Raw genomic sequence first — 24,838 nt, forward strand, 5'->3', positions numbered from 1 at the left:
CCTTTCATGCTTCTATAAATTACTTTCCTCTGTAATGCACTTATCCGACTTACCTTAAACAACAGTTTAAGTGTCTTATGAAAATAGCTCAGTAATGTACTGGCACAGTGCCCAGGTAATTTCCTTTCATAAGGGTGGAACCTCTACATGTTTTTTTGATGAATCATGATTATACTAGTGTCACCTGTATTAGAAAACAAATACCAGAGAATCTACTTGCTGGTAATTACAGAAGGAGGAAGTTAAGTAATGACAACTATACAGTATTTAGCTGTTTGTTTACATGAGGTTAAGGTTGAGGTATACTTTACTGCCCCCAGGGAAATTTGCATTTGACCCATCATCCAAACCTGTCAGGAGCAATGGGTGACCGCAGTGCAGCGCCGGCGACCCATCTCCAGATGAGTTATTTTCTTCAGTTATGCATACCCAAATCTCAAAGCTTACAACTTAAGGTTAAGCTTAAGCTATTTTTTTAGAATTTGCAGCGGGCCAATTAAAAGTGGTCCGCAGTTGACCCGCCGGCCGTAGTTTGGACACCCCTGGCTTACAGCCTATTATGCCTATGTGATAGGCTACCACATTTGAAAGCCAAGACCTTCTAGATGTTTTTAAGAAAATCAGTGTGAGTGAAAGGGGTAACATTTCAGATTATTGTAAAGTACCTTTGGGTATTTGTCCAGATCTGAAACAGATTTCTGACTTACAAGCACTGATGATAAGGAAACTGGAGTGTCTGGACAAAAAACAAAAAAAAAACATTCATATACACATTATCTGGGAACCCAACCTGTGACCTTTTGTTTGCTTCTTGAATAATTGGCAGATTTACTATGGATATCAATTTATTTAGAAAAATCAGAACTGAATCCATTACATGAGTAGACTGAAGATACATTGTTTGGTTTGGTTGTATGGATAAACTGTAGCGGTCCAATCACATTTCAAGTGCTTTGTTGACTACCAATATACTACTCAAACAATATATATATTTTATTTTTTTCATACAAAAATATGATCAAAAGTTTTGAAATGATCGTCTTTGTGCATAAAAATCCAGCCAATGTGCATCCGGTGCCTTCAGGAGTTTGTGTAGTTCCCAGGGCAAGTCTGAGTGCACAGGAACAGAGGGTCCATAGAAGCCACTTTGGCGGCAATGAAGGAGTGGATGCAATGGAGGACCGCTGTTAGGTTAGCAAACTCCAGCTCCTGAAAACGGCAAGGTAGAGAATATTATACCAAATACACATTGTTGTTTGTTTTGAACAGAAGGATTGTGTTAACACACGACGTACCTTCATGTCAATTTGCTGGCTTTCAGCATTCTTGAAAAGGAGTTTTACCCTGGTTTTTCCATCGTCAGATGAGCCTTTGAGTTGAGAAAATTTGTATCGCCACAGCAGAGTCTGCAAGACAGAGAAGAGAATAAAAAATTGCTCTCATCTTCTGAAAATGCTGCATATGCTCTGTTTTGGAAGGACCTACAGTATAGACTGATTTAAAAGACGCCAAATCAATCAAACCATACATTAACCTAAGAGAAGGAATGACTCACCACAAACAATGACTTTTTCATTTTGTTGAAAAGTACAAATAATTCTCTCTTTTCAAAATGTCCAAAAATGTAATGATTGTACTATAATGTCATGCCTCGGGAACACGGCACACTGAGCTGCTTTGTCAATGTGAAATGCGGAGGAGAGCTTACCTTGGAAGTACTTTCTGAACAGCTGAAACCTGATTCGAAGTCCATGGTGAAGCACAGCACACTGCCCTGGCTGCTGCACATGTAGCTTTTGGTCTGTGGACAAAACACATGCCATGGTCAATAGGATGATGTAGAAATGGCAAGAGGCTTTGTTCAAGGACATCATAACGGACTAAAACTCCTAATTACTCTTTATCGTTTATGGTCAATATTTCTGTAATTTACTTCACAGAAAACAAAGCATATGCACAACAGTACGTATAGTATACAGTTTATGTATAATGGTATACAATGCTTATTTGCTAGTACAATAAAATATCAATATGCCGAATGGCAACATATTATGGTCACACATATTCAGCTTGATAATTTCTTTATGCTTTGTCAGTCTCCCATGTCAGACCCTTCCGTGTTGAGCTGCTAAAAGAAACATTCCACTGGCATCGAGTCAAAATGTCAGGCAAATTCTTCTCCTCCTAACAACCTGAGAAAAAGAAAGAAGCTAATTATAAAACAGAGTTTGGTAGCAGCCAAAACCTAAGTGTGACCGAATTATGAGCAAAATCTGTATTTCAAACGAATTACTCAAAATAGAAAATGACAAAAACAAATGAATTTGGATTCATGAAAAGAAAACTGAATGCAATGTGCAATGTGTCTAGTCTAGGCTATTTCATCAACACAAGGAACACAGCTGTCATTCAAAACACAAAGCCTGTAAAACAAAACTTTGCAACCTGTCAATTAATAGTGTGAGGAGAAGCCAACTTTGTTGTACGAAATGTAACCGCGTAAATAAGGGTCCTCCCCTCTTCTTGGGGCGCATGTGGATGAAACTGCAATTCTTGTATTGTTTTACACTGCTTGTTCACAAACCACATAAATTAACTGCTAATCTGATAACATGACAGCCCTGCAATTTTGTTCCCGACATTTCTTTGGCTCTAGATTCTTCACTTTACCTTTCAAGTTAGGTTAGGTTAGGTTTTGATTCACGAAACATGACATAAGCTGAGCAGTCAGGTGCTTCCAGCTAATTAAGCTAAACTATGAAATGCCGAGGCCAGCACAGGCTGCTCACGTGACACTGTGCCACATAAAAGGCGTCACACCTTCTAATGTTAAATTAGCTCAAGAGACAACGCCACTCAATCACTCACCATTTCATTTTGAGTGATCCTGAAATCTTTTAATATGTTGTCATAGAGATCAATCAATCAATCTTTATTTATAGAGCGCTTTTCATACACATACACATACACATACACATACACATACACATACACATACACACATTAAAAACATTATCGCCCGTCAAACCCTCCCACCCTCCTAATATATACATCTACACCCCCTACCCTTTACTCTAAACTCATACTCACACACAGAATCGAAATCAACACCACACCCCCACCTGGGCACCCACAGGACAGCACCCACACAGCCAGTCACCGCTCCCGAGGCAGAGGGCTCCTTCGATGATCCATATAGTGTTATGCTTTGTTTTTACATGAGAAAATGTATCTACCATATTGGGGATCCCTGTCAGGTATGGGACAGCCAGGCAGACAATTGGCTTATCTACACTGTTGTCCTGCCGTGACATTTTAGCTCTGAAAGGTGCAGATAACAACTGCTCGGCCTCAGTGAGAGCCATGAGAGCGCACTTTGGAGTCCCCGATAATTGACATTGACAGAGGAAATACATTTCAGAAGCCATCAATCTTTAACAGTCATTTGCCGTGTCCCCAGCACAAACAAACCAGGGGCTCGCGGGGCTTTTCACAACTCTTTGGAAACTAGCCATGTGGAAGAAGCTCTCCGCCTCTCTTAAGACTTCTGACGTGTGTACACACAGTCACTGAATAACGAAACGTGGATCGGGATGTCCTTCATCATACTCTGTGGTCTGACCAGAAGGCATGGCATATTTAACTATCTAGAGTTTGAAGGATGCCCAGGGACACATGACACTTCTTCACCCTAATGTTTGTGCACACAGACCTCCCGTTTCTGTCGTGAATTCAGCTGTGACTGGGATGAAAAAATAAAGTATAGCCGCAAAGCAGACTTTCTATTTGGCCTGTCACCCTCTCAGGGTTTGTTGTGATGTAGTAAGCACTGACTACACTTCACTAATTGGACTCTTCAGTGGGAATTAACTGAATTTAAAAGGCAACAGAAAATATTCTCAAGGAAAATCTCTTTGGAGTGTCAGATGAAAATGTTGAACGTGGGATATGAAGTGCTTTGAACTTCATAAAGTGGCGGTTAAAGGTATACAAAGGTGAGATACAGTCAAACTACTGGGATCTAACTATAGGGTCGATGACACTACTTTGCATTTCACAAAAGTATTTACTGGCAGAAGGGCAGTCACTTTGAGGTGGGCTAACCAGGTGTGGCCGGGCTGGGACGGAGCCTGGGACTATTTGTGTAAAAGAAAAAAAACAATAACAATGTTCAATACAAAGGTCCAATTTTTAACAACAGCAAAAGGACCCTCGGCACATGTAATTTCATCCAGAATAGAGGGAAATACAAACCCCCACCTCCTGACCAAAAGGCCATACAGGCTTGGAACAACATGATTTACAAACTGCGTAACCGATGACAGCCAAAGTGGACACAACTCATCCCAATGGCATGACTGCTGACTCAACGGAGTGGCAGGTATTTTCATTCATGTTCGAGCAGCCAAAAAGAACATCTGATCATGATGGAGAAAAATCAGCGAACCACACCCAGACACACCTTGGAGGAAAGATCAGGGTCAACAAAGGCTTTGGAGACAGTGTGGAGGTCAAAACATGATTAAACTTTCAGAAACAGATGATTACTCACTTTTACATGTTTCCCATATATAAGAAAAAAAAAGAAGAGAAATGGTGAGGTGAACATGAAGTGCTCCCCATTTCAATAAAACCCCCTTATTATGCTATAGATCTACCCTCATCTGCATTTATTATTTGCCAATAATAAACCCTTTCCACAATACACCACCTCAGGGCCATTGTCTCACAGAAAGATCACTTTGAAAATAGAATATTCTGATAATAAACACAAAGCATTCTAGGATCAAACAAGAAAAAGGAAGTGAATTTGAAAGAGCTTTTGATCTACAGTTTTTCTGACTCAACCTCTTCTCCCACATTCTGAGAACAGAAAATCTCACCAAAATATCCCGCTCTCATCTTTTTAAATGGGAAGTTACATGTTTGTGCTTTGTTCATAACTTTCAAGACTACACAGTATTATTGAGTGATGCCGGCTGAGCCAATCACAACAAAGTCTGAAAACATATGGTAAAGCAATTGAATACAGTTTAAAGAATTTGTTTTTTTGTGTATGAGCTCAAATATTGTTATTGATGATGCACATGTAAAGCAAATGAAACAAAATTCATGGTGTCCACAGGAAGAAGCCGCCATTTGCCGTTTAGTTGCCCTCTTTGGTGATAAGTAAAGTGATTGATTTAGTCCGTTGAACCTGGCACAGAACAAGACTCTGCGCTCTTTTCTCTGATGGCATGAATGAAGAGGCTGAGATGAACACAGTCTCTAGCTTTGAGATAGCAATGTATGCGTGCATGTATGTAGACCATAGACGGTAAAAAATAATGTGACTCCTCCTCACTCCACCTAGTTTGCTATAATAACTATGTCCGAGGGGGAATCATGGAGGATTTACAGACTCCACCTCCCCAGCTCTGACGAAGCATGTTCCTAAAAAAGGCAAAAGAGCGGGAGCTTCACTGTAGACTCGGCCCTCGCAGGGCGTAGAGTTTGGTTGTAGCCATTAGCTCTAATGCTAACAGCATTAATCAATTAATTATACAAGATTTCTAAAATGTACCCTACGAAAACCAGCCTGGTCCCTTTGATTGCCTAACCCAGTGTAGAAGGTTCCAAAAAATTAGGCACCAGGCTTTAAAATTGTTTTAAACGTGTCTAAAGTGCAATGGTTTTTAATGGGAGACTAGCGGCTATATGGCAAGGCAAGGCAAGGCAAGTTTATTTATATGGCACATTTCATGTACTTGACAACTCAATGTGCCTCACAGTAACACCAAACAGAGCAAAAATAGAATAAAAAGCATTAAAAACACAATAAAAAGCATCAAAAACACAATGAAAATCAAGAAAACAAATCATTAGTTACAATTACATTAACATTTCAATCTCCATAGGCAGCAGTAAAAAGGTGTCCTTTCAGCCTGGACTTAAAAATGCTCAGGGTTGAGGCCTGTCTCAGATCCTCATTGAGGCTGTTCCAGACTTTTGCTGCATAAACCTGAAATGCAGCCTGACCATGTTTGTTATTGACTCTGGGAACCACCAGGAGACGCCTCCCTGACGATCTCAGGGCCCGAGGTGGTTCATACAGGTGTAACATGTCAGAGATGTACTTAGGTGCTTGACAATGAAGGGACTTATACACAAGCAGAGCTGTTTTAAACTCTATTCTCTGAGCAACAGGAAGCCAGTGCAGAGACCGGAGCACTGGACTAATGTGGTCGTATTTCCTGCTTTTGGTCAGGACTCGAGCCGCAGCATTTTGGATGTACTGCAGTTGTCTAACAGCTCGTTTAGAGAGGCCAGTGAACAGACCGTTACAATAGTCTAACCGGCTAGAGACAAAAGCATGAATTAGTCTCTCCAAGTCTGGTTTGGACACTATGTTTTTTATTTTGGCAATGTTTTTTAGGTGGTAATAGGCCGCTGATGTAATGGACTTGATATGATTGTTCAGATTCAGGTCTGAGTCCATGATTACCCCGAGATTTCTAACTTGACTTTTGGGTGCCAGTGAAAGAGCTTCAAGATGACCAATGACAACCTCTCGGTGTTTTTGTGGGCCAAAGACGATTATCTCAGTTTTATCTGTATTCAGCTGGAGGAAGTTATTTTGCATCCACGCACTAATCTGTTTGATGCAATGACACAGTGAATCTATAGGCCCATTTTCACCCACTGTCAATGAAACATAGATCTGCGTATCATCTGCGTAATTATGATAAGATACATTGTTACCTGATATTAATTGGCCTAGCGGGAGCATGTACAAATTAAACAAGAGGTACTACAGCAATGGCAGTCCCTAGTATCGCGGTTGTAAAGCTACGGCCATTGATGTAGACCCAGGGGGTCTTTCATCTCCCTATCTGGCCAGATAACCATGCTTACAACTTTCCCTGTCTCCGACCCGAAGACCCAATACATACTAATGGAATCACAAAGAAGCTAACTGGCTAATGGGCAAGCTAACTCTGGGCTAGCACCAAAAGAATTTACAGCCACGTTTGAGGGAAAAAAAATATCCCCATTGTGTAATTGGATGTACAATATCCCTCTCCCTTTGTCTTTTCTGTCAGCATAGTATTTACTCAATTAATGAGTAAAAAAACTTAACATGCTACGACACCTGCAGTGGCGCTTATGGCCTCTAGGCCATTTAACTTTTCAAAAATGGACTATCCAACAACACCCAAGTGCTCATACAGGTTGCCCCAGCGGCACTGAAGGATGGGACAAATGCAGAGAACGAATTTCAACTAAAAGTATACCTTAACCTTAAAAAAACAAATGCATAAACATGCATGTTCTTCCATTGACAAAAGCATTAATTTTCACCAACAAATTCTACTTGTTATTCCTTTGAACTATACGGCTGGCCCTATGTGCTGCTCACCATAAACCGCATTGGACAGGTCTGTGAACATGTTAGGAATGAGGTCCCATGCCGACACAAAAAAAATCACTCCCAAAACCCAAGCTCAAATTTACATTGGATAATTACATGCTCCTGAAGTTGACCCAAGCAGTTCTTGCGCCGTTGGTGATTCTAACTCAGTGTGACAGGTGCATGGCTTTGTAATATTTATAAATGTCCCCACTTAAGAGTCCGGTGCAACAAGACCCTTAGGCCTTATCATGTTTTTACACCTTATTTGCGCCCGACTGCACACACGAGTGAGCGGAGAGTCAAAATTAGGCCAAATTAAACACAGACAAGGACTGACGATTCAGACCTGGCATGGGGTATCTGCTTCTTAATGCAAGATGACACTTAATGGAGAGGGATGTAGAAAACTGCAGAGATGTGTATGGGCTGCTATATGCACACGAGCGACACATCAGAGTGGATTCTCAGGAGGCCACTGCGTTTCCTCTCTTATTATTCCCCTTTGAGTTAGTGATGGTGTCTTCTCTAATTCAACAAATGCCTCAAGATAACAACGAGTTAATGGTGGACAGTTACTAGCATCATGTTCAAAAACGTCACATGATCTGGATATTGGAGGATACTTAATACATGTCTTTGTCTTGAAGCTAATGGCTATAGAGCATAAAACAAAAATTAAACTAGCACCAAGACTGCTCAAAAAAATAATCGGCCTGTCTTTAGTACACATACTTTTTTTTTAGCTGTTTCATTTTTGTGGTGTTTTTACCCCCCCCAACTTTCATTCTGAAGCTTTCCTTCAGCCTTCACCACACACCTCAAGTATGTTGTTCAGGATTCTACAACTTTTCTGATAATAAAATGAAAAGCATAGCCAATTATCGTAGTTGAACAGAGGGGCAGGAAAACGTCCACTTAACAAATGGTTTTGGTAGAGGACGTCTGAGCATGTCAGCTGACAAAGTGATGGACATAACTGAAAGAAATCTAATAAAATAGACATCTTCATAAAGGACCAACCCCTCGCTGTAGCTGCTTGGAGAATTTGTAGAAAGTTATGTTTTGGGGGTTATATTTATAAGCTACAAGTTCTGTTAACAATAAACAAGAAAAATATTAATTTGTCCCTTTACTGACACCTAGTGTAAAAGTTCATGGGTGGTGTCTAAAAGAAAGTAAATGACATGCGCAGGCTTTGTCATTCCAGTAAATCTGGCTGCCATGTTCAAGAACATTCCAAGTCCAATGAAATGACTTCCTTTATAACATATTAAGCATCTAATAATATTATGAAACAGAACAAGTGTAGCAGAGGACACAGAAGTAAAGTGCTCGTCCAAAGTGATGAGGCTGCACTCTCCATGAGTTACATTTAACACACGGGTTATTAGCCCATGAAGCAATTTAATGGCTCATTGAGGTGGAAGACTTATTCTTACAAGGGCTAAAGACATTTAAATAACAGTAGTATTTAAGAAAACACACCATCAGCATACGCTAATTTAAAGCATTTTCACTTGTAGTCACTGCAGATCTGGGATATTTTCTCAGCAAGTCATGATTAAAACAATTTTGGTTGGTAAAGTACTGTATGGCTAATCTAAACTCTACAATTTATGGCATATTTTGCTATTTGATCTGAGCCACATACTCGTATCCGCTGCACCTCCATGAAGACAGCTCTTTGGAAGGACTTCTCCCAGCCAGCCAGGTCTGAGGCCAGCTCCACCCTGAAGCTGTGGCTCTGCCCGTGGCCCACCAGGATACTGAAGCTCAGGGATTCATCCTGCTGATCTGGGGAGTGCTCCAGACCCAAGTAGAGGCGCGCCTGCAGCCAGCAGTCCTCTGTCATCCACAACTGCAGCACATGAGGAAAATCATAAACATACACATTAGGACAACCACAAACATATGCAACATTATTTAGCACCACCACACGGCATTAGCAAGGAATGAGAACAAGGAAGGTTTCTGTAGAGGATCAAAGCAGCACCTCTGGTCCACAGTCCTGTTTAGTACGCAGCTCAAAGACTGCTTTGTTTGTAAGACCAGAGAAAGTGCCATCTCTGCCAAGATGAAAACACACTAATTATATTTTCTACAACCTTGATGCCCACTCACAGCAGTGGGCCAGACTTACCTTGTGAACCTTGAAGAGAACCTCATAGAGGTTGTATGTTGTTTCAGCTTGTCCCCAGTCAGCAGCACTGATCTGAAAAACAACCATCAGAGGGAGAGAGATGAAGAGAAAATAGTCTTGTGTGCACTTGTTAGCACTCCTCTCAAGACTGATATTTAATGCAAATTAAATTTACACAGGTGAACAATGTGTGAGAGCACAATATAAGAAGAAAAGACACAAGACCTGCATCTGAAATAAATAGAAGCAAAAAAAGAGAGAACTAATTGAAAATGCACACCTGTGTTTTTAAATATAGTAGTAATATAGTAATAACAAAGCTTTACTTTACAATGTGACACGCCAGTCATGTTTAAACGAACACTTGATTATAGGCCTGTGTCTACAAGAGAGACGGCACATTGATAATAGAAACATTACTTATGACAGTAGTTACACAATCACCAGAACAATGAGATCAGATCCACTCTCTGTAGCAGCTGAAGAGGTGCTTCTCACTGCACTGACGCAAAGGAGCAATGCCAGTCTGTGGCAGTCGACTGTATGAGGAAGTCATTTGTGACTGTGTGCTTGAAGCACTCAAAAGAAAATGCAATGAAGCAGTCTCCGGGAACCGCCCGATAGGGGGCTTCAGGGACAGACATTTGAGACCATAACAACATTCAAGGTCTTTACGGCCAAACTGGTAAACATCGAGTGGAAATTAAATGTTGGCAGTGATGCAGCTTTAAAACCTTAAAATTACTAAAAGCAAAACGCTGTGACTGAAATAACTTTGTGCTAAATTAGTCTTGTTCAGACAAAGAGCAAAAAGGTTTGACACATGAAACACTACAATAGAATAAGAAGTAACCACCAACAACCATCAATGTCAAGTTTTCACTCACTAATCTACTGTACTCTCTGTATCCCTTCAATAAATCATTCATTATACCTCATCCAAATGCTTGTGTTTATACACGCCTCTCTTCAAGTCTCAAGGCCCAGGCAGCTCTGTAGAGGACAGCCTTATGTGACCGAAAAATGATAATATCAAAACTCTAGAATGCTGTTTATTCATGCAACTTTACTCTAATAAAAAGTTTAGCCCTCTCAATTTTAAACTCCTCTGAAAGAAGATTAGATGTAAGAGGATACGGCTGTTGCTCCTTTGAGGGGAGTTGAGCGTGTGAGGGAGATCTTGTTATATTTAAATGATGACTTGGCTTTCAGTGGAGCAGAGCTGTCTAAAACAGGTTATAAGGTTATAAACGAACTGATGGACTCCATCTATGATTTAGAGATATTCAAATTCAGTTGCAAATGCAGTTGATATTAAATATAATCAGTCATAGTCGAATGGTCTTTGGTCATTAAGGAAACACTAATATAGTATAACAGGCGTGACTAACAGTATCACATTTATAAATCAACACAGATTTAGGTATGGACAAATTCAAGACTCACTGGTGGAGTTTTGAAAATAGAAAAGTATGGCCCCCGCAGTGCCAGGAACTTGAAGGCTGCTGTCCGGCCAGTGGTGCTGCTTACAAGGCTCTCGCAGGCCCAGCCCATGTGGACAACCTGCGCAAAAAAGAGCAAGTCATGTAAGGCAGTTCACCACAGTTTTACCAGGATAAGCTGAAGTCTTCAGAGCTAAACGTCCGGTCCACAGAAGCTCTGACGGAATGAATAAATCAGGAAGTACAGAGCAGATGTACCGTTCCCACTGTGGAGCTGCGGTGCTTTGATCTGCCAAAGACGAGCGCTCATGCAGTCATTTCCATTTTTACATTAGTCACATGTGCTGTGCTTTTAATTGTGTGGGCTCTGCGTTCCATAATGAATCGATAATGGCTATTCAGGTGAGGGGCGGCGCAACAGCAGGGATTTCTTGTCGAAAGAAAATCTCCCACACAAAACAGAACTGCAGTAGTTTATGCAGTGCAGTGTTTTTCTGCATAATCAAAATAATTGACTGAGATTAGTGCTTGTTTTCAGCATAAGGTCGTGATGAAGAGCTTGCTGATACAGAACAGTCTGATAATGTATGTACGGCATATTTTAAAGTTTAAAAAAACATATTGCTCCACAGTTTTTTTTAATATGCCTCCACGCCAAAACTAATCTAATATATGGAGATTGACATATGCAAACGCAATCGTACCTGATCATCTGAGGAGCAGAACTTGTTGATTATTTTTATCTGTGGGAAAGGAAAAAGAAATTGGTTACTAGACGCACAAAATGTGTCCCACATTTAATTGCCTTTCGATCCTCGAAATATGCAAAAGTGAAAATGCATGTAACCACAGTCAAAACATTGAAATATCCGTGGAAAGCAAACTAACAACCCACTCCAGCGGTTATCAAGCACATACGTTGCGCCGAGAGTGTCAGAGAGAGGTCGCAGGTTGTTGAAACAAAAGTTGCGCTCTCTCAAAACCTCGAAACAATCATCCGCTGATTGGCCATTTAGCAATCACACCGTGCGTCCGTGACGAGGTGATGCAGACGTGAATTCATCAGACGCTTTAAAGAAGGCAGCTGCGCAGGCCTTACAGTAGCATGCACAGAGACCGTCTGTGTTAATCAAAGTGGAATGGGAGGAAGGGAGAGACAGAGAGGCGGTGCATGAGCAGAATGACTACTTAGCAGTCATTAATTTGCTATGAGAGAGGGTTTGTCGCTGTGGATGTGAGCTGTCGGCACATGGTTCACTCGGTTCTGTGTCAGCTGCATCGCAATTATCAAAGGATCATGTACTGTCGGCAAAACACATCAGCGAACAGCTCAATAGCATCTCCATAAGGATGCAGCTGTCGAGACATAAACATTTAATAAAAGGAGCATTTCATGAGTTGTTAACTGTTTATTTTGCTGCAACGCAAGCAATATCACTTTGGTAAAGCAAGCGAGACTGAGAAATTAATGTTTTATTTGACAAATGACATTCATCTAGGTTCACAAATAGGGACCAGTTTGGCTGCATATTCAACAATTACACAGTAACAAAATTTGAAAAACGGTTTCAATCTATCACTGCTTTGTTCCTCACCTTTAAACACATTTTTCCCCCACTTTGTTATTTTACTGAAGAATTGTTCCCACTTATTTCCTTTTTATTCAATTCAATGTGTTTTCTGAGCTTTCTTAAAGTATCTTTTGTGTTTTGACAGTTGGTTTGAAATCCCGCACCTTGTACACTTTTCTTTGAACCCCTACGGAAGCCCAGCAGGATCATGTTGGTGTTCTGGAACTGCCACGGCAGAAATTGGCCACATTATGAGTTCACTTTACAAATCAATTCAGCTTTTAGACTCTTTAGCTCAGTTTGGTCCACTCCGCTGGATTCTACCAAGCTCCTAAAGTGAGTTACTTTAATGCAACTGTGCACTAGAGAAGAACAACAATTCTGCGCATTGTAGCAAAAAGGATTTCAAGTTGATATTGGTGCTGGGATGTTTAAGCACTGCGGACGTTTCGCTATCTTCCTGATCTATTTTTAAAACGACGAAAGTTTATATTGAAAAGCAAACTATATCTAAGCCTAGCTTTCTTCACAGGAATCTTTTCAACTTTTATGAATTGCTGGAGGACACTGTTCACGTTCTTTTCATGTGATTATCTGACAGCTTCAAATCCATGCACTGGCTGTTGTATAATGATAGCATTTAAAAAATAAAAAAAAGTGAGATCAAATAATCCCCCAAAAATGCGTAGATAGTTTTTTTCAGGGTAAAAGCTGTTTTTAATAAAAGCACAAAAAAATGCTCATATCGCGTCTGGCGTGTGTCGAGGTGGACTCACATTCTCCTGTGTCAGATCATTGATATTGGTAGATATTGCTTGGAGCCAGTCGGTGCTCTCCGCTGCTGTACAAAATTGAAGTATATAGGTGCCGGCTCCTTCCATGATGAACACTTCAAAACAGTTGGACCTGGAGGAACAGAGAGAGTGGAATTAGGCTCGAGTGGTGCGCCAGATTGAGAACACTACTTAGGCTTGAGTCACCGCCGCTGCAGTAAATGGGCTGTTCAGTGATTAGGACCCTTAGTTTTCAGGCAACAAACAAATATAGCATTTTGTGGTGGAGTTATTTTATTTTTTTCAAAGTTTAAAGACATTTCAGAGAAGGGGCCTAAGGACAGGGGTTGCTTGCTGCTTCACAGTATCCTTTATTTTTTATTGTTGATCAGCTATTCTCTTTTTTAGGAAATTGTTTGCGTAGCCCTGTGAGGTAACACCTGATATTGGACTCTACAAAATGAACAGACATGAATTTAAAATCTTTTTTTTTTCTTATCTGCATTTAGGACGGTCCCATTTAGGGCTGGATCCTTTGTGGTAATCAGAAAAGATGGCTCTCAGTCATGTCGGAGTGTCTTGTTGTTTATATGCACTGAGTTGTTGCTCATGATGAGTCAGTCTGCTACTTAATACTATAAGTAAGTAAGTAGGTAAGTGATTTATTTGTCATTGTACAAACATACAACAAAATAGTGTTCAGATGTTTGCCCTGAGCCGCAACAGTCTTTCACCATATTCTGAGAGGAGCTTCGCAGTTAATCTGTTAAATTCTCCATTGAACGTCCATTAGCCAGAACAATAGGAGGCATGTGTGGATTAGCTGTGAGTCTCGCCCGGATACCTCCTTGTTTGTCCCTTCCTTGATTCCTGTAGCTCCTCTTGTGACATGTCCGTTGTGCTGCAGGTGTAGGGGGTCTCAAATGGGTTTAGCAGATGAGCTAGCTGTTTACTTTTAAAAAGCAGCTTTCTACCATTAAGGACTCTTTGCAGTAAAAATCCACGATCCCCACAAAAACATGGCAAAGAGATACAAAAGTATCCAGAACAACAATGCGGAACACAGAAACCACAAATGCAGTTTGCAGAAAAAGGCAAAAATGCAGCTGTACCGAGAGAGAGGGAGGTTGCTGGCTGTTTACACGTCGCCATTCGCTATGCACTCTAATTTCAGTGTTTGACAAATCCTTTGTGGTGAAAGGCGAAATTCTATTGATGCCAGAAAAATGAACCAGGTTTATGTACTGGTACCAGAACAAAAAGGAAAAGAAAAGTATCCCATTTATTGTCAACAAGGAAAATATTGAAATAAATGTATGTATGTCTTATGTATGCAAGACTTGTGCCATGGATATTTTAGGATCGCACTTATAAGTGAGCGAAGAGTTGTGCCGGAATGCAGATATTGGGGCAGTTGTTAGCATATGCTCCATATTAGATAGATTTTGTGATGGTGAATTGCATACTGCTTTATTTAGCTGTTATGCAAGTCTGGTGTCACTATTCCACAGTTCAAGATAATATTTGAACTCCCCAACTATTCGAAAAAGAGATCTATTTCCCTTCTGGGCTCATAGAACAGTTTGTAAATCCCTGAGGGTCACTGGGGTCAGGGCTGACAGTTTTAATAGCGTGTGTTGATGAGCTGCTGATGAGGTGCTGTCCCAGAATCGCACGTATCCTCCTAATGTGCTGCTTGAACCATTGCACTAACACCATCTGCCACAAAAAAAAAAAAAAACGTCTATTCTCGCCTCAAAAAAGTCAGTGTACATGAGGAAAAAAGAAAATCCCACTTGATAACTGTGAAAGGTTGAACCAAGGCTGACGGGGTGTTGTTAGTAGTTGTTACAAGCTTGTTTCGCACAAATGGAGAGAGGAGATCCATGCAGACGTTTCTTAAAGCTAACATGTCGGCTCATCTGCAGCACACAGCAGGCTGTCTGTGATGCTAGAGTCAGCGCATCTCACAAATCCCCCACCGAGCTCCACTTAGACTGCTTCTATAAGGGCCTGGTTTGAAATATGACGGGAGAGGTTTGGGGTCCGACAAGGAGATATTGTATGTGGTTTGTAAAGTTGTTGAACCGTGTGGGGTATTTCAACTATTTCAATATTATTCATGGTTGTACTTATTTCATTTCACATATTGCAGAGGTGCATAGTTTTGAAAATTCATCTTTTAACATCAGCAGAGGTCTATACAGTTGGGAGGTCTAATACATAATATGATTCCATTAATACGATTTATGAAAACTTCACTTTCACTTCTGTCAAATATTTCACATGAAGTCCAGTAAATGACTCTACAGTACATAGTGCATGATTTCAAGCTTGTATGAAAACAATGGGGTTTCAGTGTATTATTCAGCGGACATGCAAAAGCAACCTCCTGCCAATCCTTACATGTTCATATGCGTTGACAATCTGACAAGTTTAAATCACACTGTTTAAACAATGTTGACGTCTATCTTATGGTGCAGGCATGTTCTGGCGCACCCTGTCCAACATAAAGCACTTTCTAAACTTACTAACTTACTAAACCTTCATGTGTGTACTAACATGTGCATTTACTTTCTTGTTCCTGTACCTACACATGGAACATGCGGGCTGTAATCTAAAGTGTTATCACCATTTCATCTTGTATTGCCCTATTCCGGAAATTCCCGCCATGTATTGGCCCGCCCCTACACCCCTCTTGCACACTAAGGTGAATGGGGTTCTCAAGATAATTAAAACAGGAAGTGTAATGGGCCAACCAGGACTGGCTCCAGAGTGCTAATAGAAGGAGAATGTTGTTTAGCACTCGACTGTAGCAAAAGTTCTTCAAAGTAATCATCTGGGCTGGATTGTTTAAAGGTTAGAATGTTTGGCTTGTCTCACCTTTTGCCTGTTCACACTAAGCCCTATTCACCTTATTCTGGAAGTTCCCGTGGGTGCCGCCATTCATAGCGGCCGCCCCTTCTCTCGCATTAGTTTACCGAGGACTGCAGACGTCACGCGAAAACTACACGGGTGCACGGACACAAAGCCGTTTCCAGAAATGTCATGACTAATGAATCGCTGATCCGTGGGAAAAAGAGACAAAAGTGGGCGGGGCGGAATAAGGTGAATACCAGGGCATGGAAGAACCAAGCCCTCCCCTCAGCTGGAGATCTTAAAGGCACACTGTGTAACATTTTGGATTATATTGTTGCCATCAATACAAAACATGCTCTCAGTGAGCAGCTAGACACAGAAAATGCTATTTCTGCAGTGTGTACTCAAAAAATGGATCAACATCTCCATGGAGATGAGCTGGAGACGTACCCACTCTCGGTAAATTTACAGTCATGTCTTAGGAGAGCTGAGCTGCTCACAGCAAAGGCACATGTTTGTTTGTACATTTATGAGGTATTTTATAATAAATGCTTGTATTTCAATTTTATTTATTGGGTAAAATTGTACACGGTGTGGCTTTAAATTTTGCACAGGAATTGATAAAGATATAACGATATGTCAAAAATAATAATAATTTAAAAAAGAGTAAAAACACATTATGCAAACCAGAAATCTGGTCGAAACCATGGAAGTTTTTAGGGTTCCAACTTTAGGGGTGCCTAGCACCTGGCAAGGTTCTCCTCCATTATGTAATTCCCTTTACCGGTAATTTGATGCATTGTTAATGAACTGAACACTGCAACACAATTGTAAAAATACATATATTTAAATGAGACATTATTTATTAAAACACTGTATAAGATGCGTATCAGATTGTGGCATAATTGTCTCTTAAGAGCATATGACTGTTATAACAATTTATTTTCCTGTCCAATTGTGCCATTGAGTGAGTTACTGTTGTATTGTGTCACTAATGAAACATACTTTATTTTCATACAAATATAATTAAGATCAAAATCAGTAGAAATAATAAAAAACAACGACATAAAAACCTGCTTTGCCCTTAAGGCTGAGTTAGACACATATCCTGTGTTAGTGATTCTCAGTGGGGCTCAGCCCCTGGTCCTCTGCTGCCTGTGCTCCTGCAGTTTGTCCTCTCACAGACACAGGGCTGTGACACAGGCTGCAGACGAAACTGAAGTCTTAAACCTCGCCCCTGGTCAAAACTATCTGAAATATTGCTTTGCTTCTGTAAAACAACAACAACAACACAAACATAGGTCTCAGTGCCCCTTGCAGAACCATGGTTGTATTAGTTTAGTTCACATTAAGTGTTCTCTTAAATGTCAGTGCTCCTCAACAAGTGCACTGTGAACGGTTTCCTAATTTTAAACCAAAAAATGCAAATCTGGTTGCAATACTCATAAAATACACACATATATATATATATAAAATCTTTCCAAGAGTGGTAAGCCATATCATTTGCATAACTCCCTGCATCCTCCGTGTGCTTAGCTGTGGACATGTGCTGCCTGTGATGAAAGAGAAGCGAATGAAGATATAATCAAAGCAATGGACAGCTGCCTGGTGGATCACTGTCAGGGAAGAGTTAGATCTCCAGAGCCTCTCCACCTTCAGAGAGATTGGACAGACATCCCCAGAGCATCATGGGAAATTCTACAGGGAGGGTAAATGTTTTATACATATGCACTGTATCCGCAAAGCAAAGGTGCGCCGAATGATGTCTGCTGACCAGGCAGGACTGACAGGGGAGATGTATGATCAGACAGCATGCAGACACGTACATGGAAGCCTCACAGAGGAACGAGGAGACCTGGAGAGGTGTACGCAGCTGCTAATGTGAATAGTAATGAGTGCAAAAAATGTGGCGCAGTTTTAGCAATTAGCGAAGCATGCAATGGTGGAGGAGCAGTGGGGCACTTGCAATTAAATGAATAGGAGAAACATGTTGGCTTTGAATTTAAAATGCACAGATAAGAGTTGAACTTTGAACCCACAGGAATGAAAGTTGTTACTTGGGTAAAAGGAATGGTACTTTGTGCTAGTAGCATTATACCTTACATTTCTAACTTAGGTGTAGGGCTGCTCGATTATTGAAAAAATAATAATCACGATTATTGTTGTCGTAATTGAAATCACGATTATTCAAACGATTATTTGTTGCCTTTAAAAAAAAGTATTTATTTTATGTATATATTTATCAATTAAAAAAAAAACGACGCTGAATATTTTCTGTTTTCTGAGCAGTCATAAAAGTACAAATGATTTCATGTATGCCTCGATTAAGGAGAGGTCTCTGTTTCACACCTGCCCCCTGCTGGCCAGCCCTCACACCTGCGCAAGTAATGATGACATCATCACACAGCACTGTTTGTTTTTATGTCAGGCAAAAGAATGAGCCATGGCACGTGAAATGTGAAGGGAAAATAATCCCAGCGCCATGAAATAATGCAAGTCTGCTTTGCCAGAAAAAAAAGGAAAAATAAAAAAATAAAGTAAAAAATAAAATAAAAACAAACAAACAAACAAACCATTATGCTAATTTTGTAATCGTTTAGTGTAATAATCGAAATCGTAATCGAATATCGATTAATTGCACAGCCCAACTTAGGTGCCTCAAATGCAATACAAAGGCTTTGAATGTCTGACAACTACTACAGTATTACAACTAGTACAACTGGTACATATCAGGTAAAGTAAGGTGGCACTTCATTGTCCTGTTATGGGCAACATTTGTCCTCCATCCGTGACACTGCAATAGCCACAGTGCAGTGGCTTTTAATCCCCGTCCTGGATCGATTAAATATGCATGTTTTAGGTCGAGAAAACACACCCGGACATGGGAAGAACATGCAAAAACACACAGACCCGGGACTCAAACCTTCTACCTTCTTGTATTTTACCATTTATTATTGTTATTATTTAATTATTGCCGCCATACAAATCAGATTATAGCGTCGTTTAAAAAATGCCCACTCCAAGATGAGTAATTCTAAAACTACTCTATTACACTTTCTCATTTACGTCTATTAAGATCTGGCATCATGTTTATCGAAGATGCCCGTGTCATTTTTGATCAACAGTAGACTACACTTTATCACTGAAAAGTGCAGGTTGGCAGTCCTTTCTCCCAAACCATCTGATATGACAGGTTGAACTATTCGGTGAAAGTCCGTCGAACTGTTAGACCAGCTCTGGCACTTCACAAACTGCTGCAGCCTGCACAGATTCAGGTGGCCTCGTTCTCACTCTGTTTTCACTTTCAGATGAAAAACAATGTGCGGTTTCACAATGAAGGGCCACTTTGCAGTTGGAGTGTACATGTTGGAAAAAGGTTTTCTTTGACCAGGATAGCACGACTGACTGCAATAGAATCAAAATCACACTTTGAATGGTCATAGGGGCGTGTCCAGACGTTTAAATTATGGTGGCACTAAGTAATTGTGCAAGGGTGGCTGTACATTTCAGCATTCAATGGTGCAATTCCTCAGGGTTGTATGATGTTGTCTGCAATCAACCAAATATTTCCTCTCTTTCAACCTATAGCTAATCTGAAGTGCATTCTCCAAGTCGTTCAGTCATATTTTTTTGTTTTGTTTTACAAAGTCAAACATTATATTCCCGCCACTGAAAGCATGTCTTTGGGAGAACTATGGGAGAGGGGTGAGTCATCTCTGGACTGACAGGAAGCTCTAAATGTAGACTTCAATTACACCCGGGCACTAATGATGTTTAGCCACGGAACGGCAACTGTTGAACCGGAGCAAAAGACCGGACTCGTGACTTGAAATCACTAGAATCAAACAGACCAGGTTGGAGATCTGGAGAGGGAAAACTGCACAGCGGAATATTACGTGTAGTGAGGAGTTAGTCAGGGTGAATGAATATCAATGTTGCATTACACTTGAGGCCAATGGTGCACAACACGTGTATAAGATAGAAAAAACAATGACTTGATTTTTGTCAAATGTGAAAGGCCAATAAAGCAATTAATCATAATTAGAATGTGGAAAGGTGTCAAGCCCTGTGTGTGAAACCTGTAATTACATCCTAAATTTGTCTGCATGCTTGTCATTGCTTGAGTTTGAAATAAAAAAGAAGCTGGATATATTTTTTAAAAAAGGCAGACGTCCAGCAATTTTTTTATTTATTCTTTGAATTTATGACGTAGACATGCTTGAGAAAGACCGTTCTTTCCACTCAAAGACAAAATGGCAATTCTGATTTATCTTTTCCAATTATGGGTGAATTGGGTGAAAAATACAGGGGGAAAATCTCAAGTGTCACTCAGTGGCAGATGTGCTCACCACTCCATCACTGTGCACATCTTGTACAATCATTTCGAAAAATAGCCTTGATTCTGTGCAAAGTGGTTCATGATTTGACCAGCTGAGAGACCCACAGTTGTGTGTCTATTTTTTTTTTTTATCAACTAGAATAATATTAGAAAAGTGAATGTGTCTTGTGCTGACCACTTGACACTGAGCAACAAAGTTCATCATTATGATATTTACTGTAATACATGCAATTAATAAGGCCTATCGACTAAATAAAGAGTCCAGTGCCCTCCATTACCCCCATCAGCCCTTCATTGATTGTGCGTTTGGGTGCTGGACTAAGTCATAGAAGTCTATTTGGATTAGATATCAACAGGTTTTTTTTTTTTTTGCCTAAGGGAGCCTCGGAGACTCAACTGCAAAGTTCTGATACGGCCCCGGCTCATTAATTTCACTGTGACCACTGCAACTACATCGATACTGCACTCACATTTAGCAGTTATTTAAGATATCAATGAGAATCTGCATTGAAATATCAATAGAAAAATTAAATTCTAAAAAAACCCAAGAACTTGTTAAAAAAAAAAGATGGCTGACCCCCCCAGTTTCATCCAATAAGTCTCCAATTCAACACACGCACATCTTCACATGTGAATCTTCACCCGTGCGTCACCACTCTGGCTCTGCGGCATGAATGCCAAAAAAGTCTGTGTTTTTAACAGATGTCACACCAGCTTGAATTAATCTGAACAAACTGTATTGAGCCAGACAAAATAAAAAATGAGACAACTTAATTTTACCGTTTCAAGATGGACTATATCACTTGCAACACGAAAAACAGTTTCACCTGCATCTTTTCACAAAGTTTGACACCCTTGTGTTTGGTTTACTTATAATGTGGTACAGAGATAGGGTAGGTCGAGAGGAGCCATGTTCAAAAGCAACAAAATACAGTTAATTGGCATGTCCATCAAGCAACATGGAGTAATTGATTGACTGCGGAATCCTTCCGGTTTTCACGTTCTTTATTATTATTATAGTATTTTTTTCCAAATTTTCTGCAGCTTTCACAACTTTCACAATTTCAGCGATTTCCACAAGTTATACATCAAAACGTTCAGCATGTTGGAGAGAATCCTGCTATTACTTTTGGGAATTCTGCAACTTCCGGTTTTTCCGCAATCGGCCGATATTCGGCCGATTTTTCCTATTAGTTATAATGGGGCTCCCGCAAATTCACAGATTCTGCAGTTTTTTCCACAGTTTCAGCAATTTCTGCAGTTTGTGCTTGTTCAGCTTCCACAACTTGTCAGTTTTCTGAAAAAATTAGAGTTCTACAGTTTTCGTGTTTTTTTCTACGGGCTTGGGAATTCTGCCATTGATTTGTATGGGGAATTCTGCCCATTCATTTTAATAGGATTTCTGATACAGTGAAGTCTGTGAGTGATTTAAACAGTTTATACAATGTTAAGACCTTATACAATGTCAAGTTTCTGCAATTTCAACAGTTTTTACAGTTTCTGCAACAAAATAGGGATTTTTGCAATTACAACACAATTATGCAACTAAATAGGGATTTTCACAATAAAAGCACTATAATGCAACTTAATAGGGATTTTCACAATAAAAGCACTATAATGCAACTTAATTGGGATTTTCGCATATAAAGCACTATAATGCAACTTAATAGGGATTTTCACATGTAAAGCACTATAATGCAACTAAATAGGGATTTTCACAATAAAAGCACTATAATGCAACTTAATTGGGATTTTCACTATAAAAGCACTATAATGCAACTTAATAGGGATTTTCACAATAAAAGCACTATAATGCAACTTAATTGGGATTTTCGCATATAAAGCACTATAATGCAACTTAATAGGGATTTTCACAATAAAAGCACTATAATGCAACTTAATAGGGATTTTCACAATAAAAACACTATAATGCAACTTAATAGGGATTTTCACATATAAAGCACTATAATGCAACTAAATAGGGATTTTCACATATAAAGCACTATAATGCAACTTAATAGGGATTTTCACAATAAAAGCACTATAATGCAACTTAATAGGGATTTTCACATGTAAAGCACTATAATGCAACTTAATAGGGATTTTCACATGTAAAGCACTATAATGCAACTTAATAGGGATTTTCACATACAAAGCAGTATAATGCAACTTAATAGGGATTTTCACATATAAAGCACTATAATGCAACTAAATAGGGATTTTCACATATAAAGCACTATAATGCAACTTAATAGGGATTTTCACAATAAAAGCACTATAATGCAACTTAATAGGGATTTTCACATGTAAAGCACTATAATGCAACTTAATAGGGATTTTCGCATGTAAAGCACTATAATGCAACTTAATAGGGATTTTCACATATAAAGCACTATAATGCAACTTAATAGGGATTTTCACATGTAAAGCACTATAATGCAACTTAATAGGGATTTTCACAATAAAAGCACTATAATGCAACTTAATAGGGATTTTCGCATATAAAGCACTATAATGCAACTTAATAGGGATTTTCACATATAAAGCACTATAATGCAACTTAATAGGGATTTTCACATGTAAAGCACTATAATGCAACTTAATAGGGATTTTCACATGTAAAGCACTATAATGCAACTTAATAGGGATTTTCACAATAAAAGCACTATAGTGCAACTTAATAGGGATTTTCGCATATAAAGCACTATAATGCAACTTAATAGGGATTTTCACATGTAAAGCAGTATAATGCAACTTAATAGGGATTTTCACATGTAAAGCACTATAATGCAACTTAATAGGGATTTTCACAATAAAAGCACTATAATGCAACTTAATAGGGATTTTCGCATGTAAAGCACTATAATGCAACTTAATAGGGATTTTCACAATAAAAGCACTATAATGCAACTTAATAGGGATTTTCACATGTAAAGCACTATAATGCAACTTAATAGGGATTTTCACAATAAAAGCACTATAATGCAACTTAATAGGGATTTTCGCATATAAAGCACTATAATGCAACTTACTAGGGATTTTCACATGTAAAGCAGTATTATGCAACTTAATAGGGATTTTCACATGTAAAGCACTATAATGCAACTTAATAGGGATTTTCACAATAAAAGCACTATAATGCAACTTAATAGGGATTTTCACATGTAAAGCAATAATGCAACTTAATAGGGATTTTCACATGTAAAGCACTATAATGCAACTTAATAGGGATTTTCACAATAAAAGCACTATAATGCAACTTAATAGGGATTTTCGCATATAAAGCACTATAATGCAACTTATTAGGGATTTTCACATGTAAAGCAGTATAATGCAACTTATTAGGGATTTTCACATATAAAGCAGTATAATGCAACTTAATAGGGATTTTCACATATAAAGCAGTATTATGCAACTTAATAGGGATTTTCACATGTAAAGCAGTATTATGCAACTAAATGAAGATTTTCACGATAAACGCACTCTCTTACACTCTTATGCAATTATGAATTTTTTCACAATTTTTATGCAATTTTTGCAATTTCTGCATTAGTAGCCTAGGATTCCGCAGTCAATCGCAATTGCGCAGCAATTGCAAAATTTTCTAGTTAGTAAGTATAGTTGATCTTAGCAGTAAGGGACTTATTTAGCCCATAGGGAAACTTCTCTGCATTTAATCCATCCCGTGTCCAGATTCTCCAAATTTTGCTGCGATATATTCTTCCAGTGAGGCACGAGCACTAACCACTCGGCCACCACTTGTTTTGTATTTGTTAAATGTTAGAGATGGACTATATGAGTGGTCAGAATGGCAAGGACATGTTTATTAAACTCATATCACATCACTGCTGAATTCCTGTCATAGAAAAGTAAAGCTAAAAATCTCCATATAATTCAAACTCACGCATCATTTTCCAAGAAGCAGATGGCAGAGATGATCCCAAAGAATGCAGAGCATAGCTGTTTATTATAAGTACAACACATATTAAAATGACTTAATATACAGTATATCACGGTTATTACAATTATTTATTTTATTCGGCAAACACTTGAGGTAATATTGTGCTTCTTGGTTTGAAAATAGAGCACTCTGAATGAATGGGCCTTTCCATAGAAACAGGGTTGGCATAATAATCAAAGACATTTACAAGTTTCGAGTTGTGTTCCTGCCACTGCTCTCTCCCTCCGTAACCTTTGCCGTTAGTTCACGTTATGTCCGTGCATAGATATTGGCATTAAACTGAAAGTGCTTTTTGCGTATGCCCAACAAGTGTGTGGGCTGGTCTGTGCACCTCAGGGTTGTATCTTATCGTCCCTGGAT

General features: G+C 39.4%; 1 protein-coding gene across 3 annotated transcripts in view; it reads right to left on the minus strand.

Moving 5' to 3' along the window:
* Positions 1–880: 880 nt before the first annotated feature.
* sntg2 (syntrophin, gamma 2) overlaps positions 881–24,838 on the minus strand; it is a 65,306-nt gene continuing 41,348 nt past the window's right edge. For all 3 annotated transcript variants that reach the window (XM_079573042.1, XM_079573041.1, XM_079573043.1), the window contains 8 exons: positions 13,323–13,452; positions 11,680–11,718; positions 10,980–11,096; positions 9,534–9,605; positions 9,045–9,251; positions 1,709–1,801; positions 1,296–1,406; positions 881–1,209 (listed from right to left, as the gene is read on the minus strand). In XM_079573042.1, the coding sequence (XP_079429168.1) occupies positions 1,081–1,209; positions 1,296–1,406; positions 1,709–1,801; positions 9,045–9,251; positions 9,534–9,605; positions 10,980–11,096; positions 11,680–11,718; positions 13,323–13,452 (898 nt within the window). In that variant the 3' untranslated portion in view covers positions 881–1,080. The remainder of the gene's footprint in view (positions 1,210–1,295; positions 1,407–1,708; positions 1,802–9,044; positions 9,252–9,533; positions 9,606–10,979; positions 11,097–11,679; positions 11,719–13,322; positions 13,453–24,838) is intronic.

The sequence above is a fragment of the Gobius niger genome (genome assembly GCF_951799975.1).
Source record: "Gobius niger genome assembly, chromosome: 16".
Classification (NCBI taxonomy): Eukaryota; Metazoa; Chordata; class Actinopteri; order Gobiiformes; family Gobiidae; genus Gobius; species Gobius niger.